General features: G+C 30.0%; 3 protein-coding genes across 4 annotated transcripts; 1 reads left to right on the forward strand and 2 right to left on the reverse strand.

Annotated features, from left to right (window-relative positions):
* Positions 1–823: 823 nt before the first annotated feature.
* Positions 824–2283, forward strand: LOC107621389 (B3 domain-containing transcription factor VRN1-like). Its single transcript, XM_088484572.1, has 3 exons — positions 824–1324; positions 1435–1523; positions 1621–2283. Exons 1-3 carry the CDS (start codon positions 826–828, stop codon positions 1864–1866), a joined length of 834 nt encoding a protein of 277 aa, XP_088340698.1. The 5' UTR covers positions 824–825; the 3' UTR covers positions 1867–2283.
* Positions 2284–2402: 119 nt separating this feature from the next.
* LOC107624524 (uncharacterized) lies at positions 2403–5437 on the reverse strand. 2 transcript variants are annotated; one of them, XM_021113311.2, is made up of 4 exons: positions 5192–5437; positions 4939–5047; positions 4310–4800; positions 2403–3334 (listed from the first exon to the last, which is right to left on the reverse strand). In XM_021113311.2, exons 1-4 carry the CDS (start codon positions 5252–5254, stop codon positions 2672–2674), a joined length of 1326 nt encoding a protein of 441 aa, XP_020968970.1. In that variant the 5' UTR covers positions 5255–5437; the 3' UTR covers positions 2403–2671. The 2 variants fall into 2 exon arrangements, with proteins under 2 accessions (XP_020968970.1, XP_016182506.1); XM_016327020.3 differs by having other exon boundaries at positions 4310–5047; positions 5192–5435.
* Positions 5438–5917: 480 nt separating this feature from the next.
* Positions 5918–9335, reverse strand: LOC107624547 (B3 domain-containing transcription factor VRN1-like). Its single transcript, XM_016327048.3, has 6 exons — positions 9196–9335; positions 7697–8291; positions 7415–7566; positions 7039–7288; positions 6488–6609; positions 5918–6343 (listed from the first exon to the last, which is right to left on the reverse strand). Exons 1-6 carry the CDS (start codon positions 9298–9300, stop codon positions 6098–6100), a joined length of 1470 nt encoding a protein of 489 aa, XP_016182534.1. The 5' UTR covers positions 9301–9335; the 3' UTR covers positions 5918–6097.
* Between the last annotated feature and the right edge of the window lie 4401 nt (positions 9336–13736).

Here is a 13736-nt window from a genome sequence, read left to right on the forward strand (position 1 = left end):
ACACATATGCATGGTTTCTTTTCTTACCAGCATAATATGCTCCTCAATATTTATGTTTTTTTAGTTTTGAATTTTTGATTGTTAGTAAGTTAGTTAGTTAGAGTAGTAACTGAATCAACAAAGCTGCTGTTAGGGAAGGATAATTCTTAGTAAGGACGTTCATGAATCGGATCCGATCCGCATATCTGCTGTATTTATCCGAATCTGATTCGAAAATTGTGAATATAGAGGATCGGATTGGATCAGATCCACACACTAATTGGATCGGATTGTGAATTTTGTGTAGATATTCGCATATCCGCGTATCGCAAAAATAAAGAAATAAATAAATAAATAAATATTTTTTATATATTTTATTTCAACTAATAATTATCATATATGTTGTATTATTTTAATTTATTATTTAAAAAATGTATGTTTAATATTATTTTAAGAGTAAACATATTTAAAAAAATAGAAAAAATGAATTTTATTGATATTTTTTAATAAAAATAAGCTTTTAAAAATATTTTGTGTTATGTGGATATATTGCGGAGCGGATCCAAGTTAAAAAAGGAGATTGGATCCGATCCGATCCGATGATTTTAGTGCGGATCGGATCAAAATTTTAGCCATATCTGATCCGATCCGATCCGCGTTCACCCCTAATTCTTAAAAGGTTGTTAAGAGGTTGAGTGATACAAATAGAGTGAGTCGAATCAATTTTTGTTTATCTGGCCAATTTTATGTTATGATTGTGAGTTTTGCTAAGTATGGTTACCAACAACAGTTTCATTGGCATTGCAGAAAATACCAAACAAGTTCAGTAGGAAATATGGTGGTGATATGCCAAATCCAGTGAAACTCCAGCCTCCAGATGGCACTGAATGGAGAATAGATTGGACTAATCGTGATGGTGAGATTTTGTTTGGAAAGGGTTGGAAAGAGTTTGCTACATTTTACACTTTGGAGAATGGTCATGTGTTGTGGTTTGAGTACAACGGAACTTCTAACATCAAAGTAAACATATTCGACATGAGTGCCCTCGAAATTGATTATCCTTCCAATGGCCGAATCGGTGATGACAACTCGGTTGAGATTTTGGATGAACCGCCGCCACGAAGGGGCCGAGGCCGGCCGAAGAAAAAAGTGATAGCAGAACCAAAGCAATCACGTGCTTCTACAAGCAAAACAATGAAAAGTGCCATCAAAGCTAAAGATATAGATAAAAATCCCAATACACAAAACTTGAAGCTGCATGTCGAGAATGAAAAAGATGGTCAATCTGAAGAGACAGCAGATCTTAAGCTGCCAATAATTCAACGTGCCAGACCAGATATGGATGGTCTGTTTCATAATCTCATCATTCTTTCATCTTTTGGATTCTACTGATTTTGTTTAATTTTTTTATTTTCTTTGTTGCTAAAATGCATAAATACTTCTTTTGTCATAAAGAAGTTATTAGAGAAGCAAAGAAGTTCAAGTCGAAAAATCCTTCTTTTGTCATAAAAATTAAGCAAAAGCACCAAACAGGATCACCAGCAGTAAGTTGATTCATTTATCTCTGTGCAAACTTTGTATGTCATGCAAAATTGAGACTGTTGTGAACCATGATGATGAAATATTCTGATATGATTGCAGAATATTCCAGTTTGTTTCTTCAGAATGTACTTCGAGAACACGAAGCAGTATGCAATTCTACGAGTTGGAAAGAAGCAGTGGCATGCAACATTGATCTATTATCCAAATAGGAAGAATGCCCTTATCTCTAATTGGCGCTTGTTCCTTGAAGAAAATAACTTAAAAGCCGGAGATGTTTGTATCTTTGAGCTCATTAACAGACAAGGTCCAGATCTTAAGGTTCATATTCGTCGAAGCCATGATTAGCCAATGGCTTTGCTTACTTGTGTTGCAGATCAATGGAGTATGTTCAGGGATCAAGAGTTGTAACAGAGTCATAGTTTTCATCATACTAAATGGTTGCATTGCAGTGTTATCTCCTTACTACCATAACTAGAAATATATCAGTGATCCATGCAGAAACAATACATGTAGAATTATATATTGTCGGTAGTATAAGATGTTATTTGGACAAAGTACCTAATCAAAAGTTGCCCAACTACTTATTTTCAAAGCAATTTATGGTTTGGATCCTATTTCACTCATTCTCCCTCATTTATTATACTTGTCACTTTTTAGAAAGTTACTAATTATTTGCAGAGTTGCAGTAATTCCATAAAAAATTCCAATGTAAATAACTTTTAATGAGTGTATAACTTTTTTTAATTCATTGTATTGGAATAATTGGTAAATTGGTACAAGTTTATTATGTCATATTTAAACAAACGTAAAATGTTTCTGACAGAGATAAATGTATCAACTTACTGGTGAAGATCCAGATAGTTGAGTTTGCCTTATCTTGGTTAAGAAAGAGGGATTATTTGACTTGAACTTCCTTGCCTCTTGAACAACTTTACATGTACACCATAAAAATTTGCATAAAAGTTACTTGTAGCTAAGTTCAAGCTTCAAACAACACAGTAATTTTTATTCATTTGAACGAAATTTAAACACAGCCTAAGAACAATAACATATTTATTGCATAGTTATATGAAATGCAATACGCCATATGTAAAATATTTTATGAGGAATATATGCGTACGCTGCTTTCAACACTGCAACACTGCATTCTTCATTCAGATTGACTAGCTTCTTCATTCTTGCAACACTGCATCCAGTTTTGTTTATCAGGGCCCTTCTCTACATCTCCAGTTTTGACAGAACTCATCAATATTTTACTTGTAGAAGGAGATGATACTTCTGCTGCTGCTTTCAATTTTTTCCTCGGCCGGCCTCGGCCTCTTCGTGGCGGTTCATTCTCAACCTTAACCATGTTGTCATCATCAATGTGGTCCTTGGAAGGATAGTCTATTTCAGGGCACCTAGTTTTGGCAGAACTTGTGAACATTTTACTTGTACAAGCAGATGGTGTCTTTAGTGCTGCTTTCCCTGTTTTTCTCGGCCGGCCTCGGCCTCTTCGTGGCGGTTCATCATTAATGTGGTCCTTGCAAGGATAGTCTTTTTCACGCCACCATTTCACTACTCTAGCTTTGGCAGAACTTGTGAACATTTTACTTGTACAAGAAGATGGTGTCTTTGGTGCTGCTTTCTCTGTTTTTCTCGGTCGGCCTCGGCCTCTTCGTGAAGGATAGTCTATTTCAGGGCACCATTTCACTACTCTAGTCATGGCAGAACTTGTGAACATTTTGCTTGTACAAGGAGATGGTGTGTTTGGTGCTGCTTTCTCTGTTTTCCTCGGCCGGCCTCGGCCTCTTCGTGGCGGTTCATTCACAACCTTGACGGATCCAACAAATTTTCAAATTATTTTCCAAATAAATTAAAATAATAAAATAATTATTTAAATAATAATCTGTTAATAATTCAACATCACAAAATTAAAATTAAAATTAAAATCAAATTCATTAATTAAATACAATTTTAAAATCAATTTATAAAACAAAATAAAAAAGAGGAGTGCTAGGGGGCAAGCAACTTTTATGATTTATAGCTATCAAACAACCATCAATGATGATTTTAATGGTGTGAGATTAGTGTGAGATTTCATCCAATGACTCACTTTTCTTTGCTGGTTATATGCTGGCCAAAATTCAATAAAGTTTGCTGCCCCTAAACTTTTCCAATAAAAAAACCTCTGGTAAAAGTAGCAGTGAAACCATATTGCTTTGGTTATAATTTTTTTTTTATTTTGTGATAAAATTAATCACATGAATAAAAAAAAGAAACATACAATAGAGCATAAAAGTTTAATCTTTTTCACATATATATATGAACTAACTCTCTAGAAGACCTTAAATTGAATCGTATAAAAAGATAAATAAGAGTTAATAGAGTAAAATTAATATATGATAAAAATACAGATAATATTTAGGAGAAGAAACGGATGACAATATTATAGATTTAGATTACCTGAACAATTTTAAAACCAGAAAAAAGAGAGTTAGAGAGCAGAAAGAAAAAAGAATGGACTCGAAACAACCCTTTGAGAAATTAAAATAATTTAAATTAAATAGGTTATTATTATTAGTTTTTTATATTATTTATTTAATTATTTTATTAAATAATAAATATAATATTTTATAATATAATAAAGCCATTTAATCTCTTATTTTTTTATTTGTATATAGATATTGTGAACCAAAAATAAATAAAGTAGATGAGGTCAAATTTATCTAATTTTTTTTTTTGGGGGGGGGGGGGGGGGGGTTATATACTATATATAAATTTTTTAAAACTCAGTGGGAGCACTAACCATGTTGTCATCATCAATGTGGTCCTTGGAAGGATAGTGTATTTCAGGGCACCATTTCACTTCTTTAGTTTTGGCAGAACTTGTGAACATTTTGCTTGTACAAGGAGATGGTGTCTTTGGTGCTGCTTTCTCTGTCTTCCTCGGCCGGCCTCGGCCTCTTCGTGAACTTGTGAACATTTTACTTGTACAAGCAGATGGTGTCTTTGGTGCTGCTTTCTCTGTTTTTCTCGGCCGCCCTCGGCCTCTTCGTGGCGGTTCATTCTCAACCATAACCATGTTGTCATCATCAATGTGGTCCTTCGAAGGATAGTCTATTTCAGGGCACCATTTCACTACTTCAGTTTTGGCAGAACTTGTGAACATTTTACTTGTAGAAGGAGATGGTGTCTTTGGTGCTGCTTTCTCTGTTTTCCTCGGCCAGCCTCGTGGCGGCAGTTCATTCAAGATCTCAATCGAATCATCATCGCTGATGTGATCCATGGAAGGATAGTCTATTTCAAGGCAAGTCATGTCAAAAATGTTTACTTCAATGTTAGAAGTTTGATTGTACTCAAACCACAGCAAATGGCCATGATCCAAAGAGTAATATGAAGCAAATTCTTTCCAACCATTTTCAAATAGAATCGCACCATCATACTCAGACCAATCTATCTTCCATGCAGTGCCATCTCGAGGCTTCAGATACACTGGATTTGGAACACTGTCACCATGTTTCATACTGAACGTTTTTGGTACCTCCTGCAATTCAAATGAAAGTATGAAACTAGTCTTAGTAATAAGCATAAATGAAAGAAACCCTTACAAGGGAAAAATCACAAAGAGAAATGCATGCATTAAATAATATTATAAGTAAAGAGGATATGAAGTGAAGAAAATGCTTACAAGGTTTCCATCTTCAAGGTTTTGTCTGAGAACAATCTTGAAGAAACAGGCAGAGGAAGCCATGTATGTTCTACTTGTTCACAGACAATTGAAAAAGCGAAAGAAGATGACAGCAACAGAAGAGTATTTAGGAGGTGGTGGATGATGAAGTTATCATTTGATAAAGTATATAAGCACGTACTTATATATACACGCAAAACAGTGAGAAAAAACAACACAATCCGTGCAACTAGAAGTGATAAACCAAAAACTCTGTTTGAACTCTTAATTATAGAGGATTAAAATGCTGGTGGTAGTTAAAAATGGTTTTATCTTTAATGTATCAATAAGGTTCTTAAATGTGGAAAAGACTAAAAAATTATTTTAAAAAAATTCTTAACCTCTCCAATTTTTATAAATTTTATTTGATAAATAAAAAAAATTTCTCTCAAAATAGAAAGCACAAATTTAGTATATATTTATATTCTAAAAAAAAATCTTACAAATATTGGAATTATAATAGACATAAAATTAATTATAATTATTTTAGATTTTATTAATCTTCAATCTTTTTTTATGATATACTATTTTACTGCATTCATGGATTAGATTCATAGGTAAATTACAATTTTGAATCAAATCCATGAAAAATTCTACCTCACTTTTTTTTATCCTTATACCAAACACAACCTTGTCTTTCACTTTGAGAAGATAACATTGCAATCATGAAGTCCCAAAACAAGAAATAAAATTAAAACACTTAGTTCATACATATATATATATATAACTGGTCCAAACCAAAAAGGATTGGATACAGTAGAAGTTTGATTCAACAGAAAAGAAAAAAAAAAGGTGATACATTCTTCACGAAATTAACCTTATTTAAGAATTATGAGCTCTTAGTTCCTGAAGTTATAATACATTAGCCTAGCATTGGGCTCTACAAATATGAACATCAAACAGATCTTTTTCATTGATGAGCTCAAAAACACAAACATCTCCAGCTTCTAATTTACTTGCTCTAGCAAAAGAGCTCCAACCAGCCGAAATAAAGCTGTTTTTCGATGTCGGATTGTAGATTATCGTAGCAGGCCACGACTCCTTTCCGAACTGTAATTTTACATCCTGCTGATTCTTTTTAAAATACTTTCTGTAGAAGATAGCTGATAAGTTCTGCATCACATTCCATTTTTGAATTGCCATGTTAAAAAATAGTTATAAACTTACAATTTGCGAAACTAAGTATAAACTAGCACTCAGAAGTTTGCATGGCATATTATGTTTTGTCATCGATGAAATGTATTGAAATAAACTTACAGGCCTTGATCTTCTTGGATCACTGTCTCTTATCTTAACCATGAAAGAGGGATTCTGTGAGTTGAGCTCCTTAACTTCTTTTGGGAGCTGAATCACATGAGTCACTGGTTTGGAAAGTGACTCTGATACATAACAGAATTGTAAAAAATTAGCATGAATTTTACTTGTGAAGAGTTTTGGATACAAGTATATCTATAGGGTTGGAGACAACAAAAATTTTAGCATAAGATTAGTTTATATAACAAATTGTGGTTACATTAAGGACCAAATACATAGTCACTGCATTCATAAGCTAACTGCATTCTTAGCAGAACTAACAATAGTTTCCTTAAGATTGAAATTCTGCTGCTATAAATGTTTTAAGGAAGGGAAGAATTAGAGATTTGTAAAATGTACTCCAAATCAAACACGGGTCAATTAATTTTTAATATAATTTTTTTAATGAGAATAATGCTAAATTCTATTCCATTTTTAAAGTTAATTATGTTTTCAATGTTGTACTAATATCTTAATTTTTTACAGAACAACAAATTCTTAAACAATTGCCTTACCGCGGCGTTGTCGACGACAAATATGAACATCAAACACCGGATCCTTTCTATTGATGAGCTTAAACAAACAAACATCTCCGGCTTGTAATTGACTAGCTCGAGCAAAAAGGTTCCAACCAGCAGAGATAAAGGCAACACATGATGATGGCCTATAGATCAACTTAACAGGGAACAACTTCTTTCCAAACCTTATATTTGCATTTTGTGGATTATTTTCAAAATACTTTCTGAAGAATTTAGTTGAAAAGTACTGCAGCACATCATATTTATGTCATCATGGTTAGAAATAAGACACAAAGTTTGAAAGAATAATAGCACATGCAAGTTCACATGATACATAATTTTCAACATGATATATGTATTCACCTATACTTACACATGGTGCTCTCGTTTGAGACCGTTGCGTTATCTTGATGATGAAAGTGGGCTTTTCCCATTTAAACTTCTTAGCTTCTTTCAGAGATTCAGGTCTTGCAGGACAGGGCCTAATAGAAGATTCAGAATCTTTTCTTCTTCTATTCCTTTTGCCTTGTACATAGGAAAAAAAGAATGAGAAACTACCACTGTAATGTACACAAAGCAGTTACAAGTTGTAACTCAAAAACAACAACGGTTGAATCCACAAAAGGAAAGGATGATTCAATTATGAGACACGTACCATTATAATCTTGATTGACAGACACTAGCATCTCACGGTTTTTCTCTTTGGATTTAATACCGTGTGAATTGAGGCTTCTTTCAACATCCCTGATTTGTGTGTCATTTTCCAATTGTCTACTTTTAGAAGCAGATGACACTAGTGCTCTCAGTTTTTTAGTCGGTTGGCCCCGGACTTCTCTTGGCAATTCATTCAATCTTTTCTTCTGCGGTCCCTCGTTAAGTCTCATGTTTTGGGTGCTGGGACTGCTATCCACATGTCTAGTTTTTTGTTCTTCTGGCCTTTTCACTGACTGCTGATCTCTGCGTGGCAGCTGCTCTTTGATCTGATCATTGTCAGGATACTCTATTTGGAGGCAACCCATGTCAAATATGTGTACTTCCATGTGAGAAGTTCCAATATTATAATCAAACCATAACAAATGGCCATGATCAAGAGAGTAATATGCAACAAACTCTTTCCAACCCTTTTTAAACAAAATTTCACCATCCTGATTAGTCCAATCTACTCTCCATTCAGTACCATCCGGAGGCTTAAGATACAATGGGTTTGATAGGCCAGAACCATATTTTTCAGTGAACTTTATTGGTAACTTCTGCAGTGTTATGAATCTGGCGTTAGCAACCATAATAACAATAAGGTGACACACATTAGTATGTCTTCACCAAGATGTTGACATGTATTATGTTAAATAGTTTAGTCAAATATATCAAACTATTTAACGATTTTCGACTATCATCTTCATATAATAATAACAGTAAACTCCCAATTCATCCTTCACTAATAATTATAAATAATGCAGTAAAATAGTCCAAACATATTAGTCCTAAATTTTGTATGTAGGTAAAGATTAATCTTTCACCTGTTTTAAAGGAGAGACTAATTTCAAATTTCAAAAGGCTATTTTGCAGCATTATTTGCATAATTAGAGACTAGGAGTGAAATAAAAAAATGTTAAAAGAAGGCATTGTCCAACATGAAAATTGGTAGGGACCAAATGAGTAATAACAAAATTAGAACTCATGCATAACGAAAAAATGATGAATATGATAATTTTTCAAATCACCGCAATATGTCCTATGATGAGTGAAAGTGTTACCTAGATCATTTTTCATTTTTTAATCGTAATTAATTTTGTAGTAAGAATACATACGGAGTACATAAAATGTAACCATCTAACAAATATGTTTTTAGGTTTTCATTCATCTTATGTATTTTTTATTTTTATGTACTTCTGCTACAAAATTAATTATAATTAAGCATACATTATTGTAAATAAAAAAATGATCTAGATAACAAGAAGAAGGAGTTTACTATTACTATATTTTCAGCTAAGAAGCCATGCATGTGTGTTGTTCTATGAAGAAAATGTTTATAAATGAGAAAAATTATATACAGAGAAATAAAGAGAGAAACTTTTTGTTAACTAAATAATATCTCAAAAGATAAACAGATTAAAAGAAAAAGATGAGATGAAGAAGACGAGAGAAAATGCTTACAAAGTCATCATCTTGAAGAGCTTGTTTGAGGATAATCTTAAAGAAAGAAATCACAGTAGAAGTAGAAGGAGAATGCTTGTTTTGTTGAGAGCTAGAAGAAGCCATAGCAAACGAATGATGGATGGATTTGACTATTATTGAGGCTGAGAGTCTCTGTCACCCGGTATTCCTTAAATAACCTTATTTTGGGATAACAATTAAATTAAAAAAAATAACAAGTGAGTACTAAAATAAGTTATATATATATTTTAATTTATTTTTAATATAAATTTTATATTTTTATATGTATTATATATGTATAAATAATTTTAATATATATTTAATATAATTTAATAAATTAAAAGAAAAGTTAGGACCGATTCCTTCATAATTGATTGCAGAGTTATACGACGTTAATTGATAATGGTATTATTAGAGAAGCAATAAAAAAATAGTTAAAATTTATTTTATAATTATTTTTGTCTAATTTTTTCTTTTTGCTAGCAAACATTTTTGAGATGATAATATGAAATGCCATTAGATAAACTAAACAAAAGGAGAAGGTGCACATGAAAAAAAAAAACAAAATAGAGGCATAATAAAATGGCACGATAAATATTAGTACATGGAAGAAGTTAGATGATAAAGGCAAAACGTGTATCTTTAACGGCTATAGCACAAACTCAAAAGTATACAAGCTGTATAATCCAGAATTAAAGAAAGTGATCATCAGTAAAAAATGTGACGTTTGACGAGAAAAATATGTAGAACTGGAACAAAAAGACAGTAAAGCAGCCGATTATAATTTCAAATTCATGTGATGAAATAGAACAAAGATAATCTAACACAACTAAACAACTAAAATCATCTAGAAGACCTCAAAAAAAATATAAACTACCTACTAGATTGGCAGATTATAAAATTGACAGTGATGATGAGAATATATTACGAAAAGAATGGCAACAATCTTTTTAAATTTGTGTAACTATATAATAAAAATGCAAGTTTGTAGATTTTTTTGTATGTAAGATTAAATAGTACTTGAAAAATTGATATTCATATTTTGAACAACAATGATATAATAAAAAATAATTATAAAATAAATTTATACTCTTTTTATATAATTTTAATTTATATAATAAAATACTTTTTTTATATTTTATAAATATATTTATTATTTTTACTTTTCTATTGATATATTATTCTCCTTCATTTTTCTTACTTCACATACATTGATTTTTTTTTATTTTATTATTCTATAAATGTTAGCAAAGAAAAAAAAATATTGAAGGTATTTTTTATTGATGTAGAAGCAAGAATAGTATAATTCTTTTTTTAGAGTTTATTTATCCTATATTCTAAAGACACATGTTAAGATTATAAAATAAAAAAAAATTATTAAAAATATAAAAAATTTAAGAGAAAATGACAAATCAGATATCTAACTTTTTGATTCACGGACATTTAAGTTCTTAAAGATTTAAAAATAATTTTAAGTCCCTGACTTTTTTAAATTAAAATGTGGTGGACACATTGATTCTTGGATCTAATTTGTCTTATTTTAAAAACTCTCTCACATGTACATTCGTATTAACCAGGTCAGTACAACGGTAGTCATATTTAATTTTTCCGTTGAGTTTGACAGACCCAAGTGAACATGAAAGATTGATATGTCCAAATTTTGAAAATGTTACCGTCTTAAATATATTTTCAAATTATCATAACTTAAATGTTCACGAATCAAAAGGTCAATGACTTATTTATCTTTTTCTTATTTAAATTTTCAATGCATTTATTTTGTAGTTATTAAATAAAAATATTTAAAATTTTTTACTAATGATAAATTTATCATGTATCTTTAAAGTACATATTAGCTAAATTCTTTTTTTATGGGTGAACTGATGAATTTTTTTTAGGAGTATTACATGATAAAAAAAAAAAAACTTGGCAATGCATCAGCCAACGCATGCAGCAGGTTTAATTTGCATGTTTGTTGATTGGATGTTACATAAAAAATTTTGTTGAGGAATATTGGACTATATTAGCTAGACGACTTCTTCTGCTTTTTTTTTCTTCTTTATATTGATGGAACTGAATTTGTTTTTTTACACAGAATAATAATAAGTGCAATTGTGCAAACTAAATTATCAACTACTCTTTTTCTTTTGGAAAATATTATGTTAGACAAATTTCGATATTCACATTAGAATATTAAAAAAATTCGAAATCAAATTGAATTAGAATTGAAAATCAAATTGCACCCTAAATTAAATAATAGAAATGATAAGAATGTAAGTTATTTTTTTAATGCAAGACAACATAATATTTATGAAAAATAAAGAATTATGAATTAAAAGTTTTAAGTTAATGGCTAAATTTAAAAAATTTATAGTAAATTTGAATAAAAAATTTGACTAGTCAAAATTTCTATTAAATTTATAAAATATTACAAACACAATATGAATAAAATATATTGAATGGTTAGAAATTCTCTTATTCTTTGTGAATATATTAGTGAATTTAAAAAAACATATAATAATATTATTTGAGTGAGTGAGTAATCTGAGAGTAATAATAAAATTGGATATTATACTTAAAAAAAATGATATAAGATAGAGTATGTGTAAGTACATTATAAATTTGTGGTTTAACTTTTATTCTATTTTGTTTATTGTTTTGTGTTTTGTGTTTTCTATTTTTATTTTTTATAACATGTTCCACTTATAATTGTGTTGAATTTTTACTTAAAAAAATATTAGAGTAATTAATTATATTTTGTGTTTTGTTTCGTGTGTTGTAGTTTGATTCGCTGTTAGTTATTTTAATAAGTTAACACAACTGAGTGGAAGAACGTATAAAGAATAAAAGAATTGGTATATTTTAGTGTAAATTCGGGTTTTTTTTTAAATTGTAACTCAACAATTGGCAGCGGTTTTAAATCCGCTGCTATATCTTAACAGAATAATTCAACGGATAGCATTTTGTAGCGGTTAACAACCGCTGCCATCTCCAAGCAGTCATATTTTTACGATTTTGTAGCGAAAATAACCGCTGCAAAATACCATTTAACAGCGGTTGTTTCAGCGGTTGCTATTAACCACTGCAAACGGTTTAATCACACACTATCTTTTAGCGAATATATCAACTGCTGCTATCCGTTTGGCAGCGGTTAAAAACCACTGCTAATCCTGTATATAACCGCTGCTATTTATCGGATATGGTGTAGTGCATTAGTTAATTGATAATATGAGATATGTCATTACTCATTAACTAACCTTATTTAGGAAAAAAAATAGAGCTTAATTAGGAGGGTTTGATCATCAGATAAAAATTATAAGATCAATTTAATTATTTTTTCTATTATTTATAAACCAAATTGATTATTAGATAAAAGTTGGCAACTAATTTAATTATTATTCAATTTAGTCACCAATTTAAAATATTTTATGCTATTAAATTTTAATATTATTTTTAATAACTTACAATTAGAATAATCAAATTTTAACTGCTTTATTGGAATATAAATTGATTATTATCATATATTATTGGTTCGGAATTTTAATTAAGAATTACAAAACTTACGTCATTATATATTTCTTTCATTTAGACAAATTCTTTCATATATATTTACAAATAAAATAAAAGATTAAAATTGAGTGTATTTAACTTAATAACAAAAATTAATTCATAAAATAAAAAAGTTATCTTTAACACATCCATTTTTAAAACGGTAACCTTTCTAATATACGAATTATTATGATTTAAATAGTATTTATATTTTTTTTTTGTTTTTTGTTTTTTGTTTTTTTTTACAAATTGCAATGAAAGGATATTATTTACACAAGAATAACAAATAAGGGCAAAAATTTAAGAAACTGGCTTTTTTTTTTTTTGAACGAACATAATATATCTATGAGAAAAACTAAACTAAACCCAGTGATATCCCTAATAAATAGTAGAAAAAAATATATTGTTTAATTATAAACTGGAGCTTGTTATTTATTTACTTCTGACCCCTTTTTTTAATTATTTTATTCATTTATGTTAACTTACAAAAAAAAAAGAATAAAAAAATACAAACGGGTCAAAATGTCATCAAAATCCGTTGTTCTATCTTATAGTAATCCCAAATTCCAAGGTACCGTCACAAATAATAATATATAATAATAATAATTTATATGCTAAATGACAAATAAGGGAATCTGGGAAACTAACAGAAAATTTGAAAAGAGAGATGCATGCTTTGACGGACAATCCAAGAAAGAAAAAAAAGACAAAAATAAATATGTTAACTCATAATATATCTAATATTGAATATATCTATTTTGCTTCAGTTTTTGAAGTATCACTTTTCTTCTCCAACTTATCTTGTTATTTTTCTTTTGTAGTGTATTACTTAATCATGATCATAATACATGCAGCAGGTTTAATTTGCATGTTTGTTGATTGGATGTCACGGAAGCAAGTTTTGTCCTGAGCCTTCGTTTTTGGAGAATCTGGGAAAAGTAAGACACATGCTTTGGAACAATAATTTTGACCGATAACTCCAAAGATAAGAAAGA

The sequence above is a fragment of the Arachis ipaensis genome, chromosome B10 (genome assembly GCF_059453495.1).
Source record: "Arachis ipaensis isolate K30076 ecotype BB chromosome B10, ASM5945349v1, whole genome shotgun sequence".
Lineage (NCBI taxonomy): Eukaryota > Viridiplantae > Streptophyta > Magnoliopsida > Fabales > Fabaceae > Arachis > Arachis ipaensis.

Excerpts from the sequence above, each read along its gene's own strand:
- LOC107621389 (XM_088484572.1), top strand. The coding sequence starts at position 826 with ATGCCAAATCCAGTGAAACTCCAGCCTCCAGATGGCACTGAATGGAGA. Across the intron at positions 1,325-1,434 it reads TGCCAGACCAGATATGGATG|AAGTTATTAGAGAAGCAAAG; the intron begins GTCTGTTTCATA and ends TTTGTCATAAAG. Across the intron at positions 1,524-1,620 it reads ACCAAACAGGATCACCAGCA|AATATTCCAGTTTGTTTCTT; the intron begins GTAAGTTGATTC and ends ATATGATTGCAG.
- LOC107624524 (XM_016327020.3), bottom strand. The coding sequence starts at position 5,254 with ATGGCTTCCTCTGCCTGTTTCTTCAAGATTGTTCTCAGACAAAACCTT. Across the intron at positions 5,048-5,191 it reads ACCTTGAAGATGGAAACCTT|GAGGTACCAAAAACGTTCAG; the intron begins GTAAGCATTTTC and ends TTTGAATTGCAG. Across the intron at positions 3,335-4,309 it reads ACATTGATGATGACAACATG|GTTGTGAATGAACCGCCACG; the intron begins GTTAGTGCTCCC and ends GGATCCGTCAAG.
- LOC107624547 (XM_016327048.3), bottom strand. The coding sequence starts at position 9,300 with ATGGCTTCTTCTAGCTCTCAACAAAACAAGCATTCTCCTTCTACTTCT. Across the intron at positions 8,292-9,195 it reads CTCTTCAAGATGATGACTTT|AAGTTACCAATAAAGTTCAC; the intron begins GTAAGCATTTTC and ends ATAACACTGCAG. Across the intron at positions 7,289-7,414 it reads CTCAAACGAGAGCACCATGT|TACTTTTCAACTAAATTCTT; the intron begins GTAAGTATAGGT and ends GATGTGCTGCAG.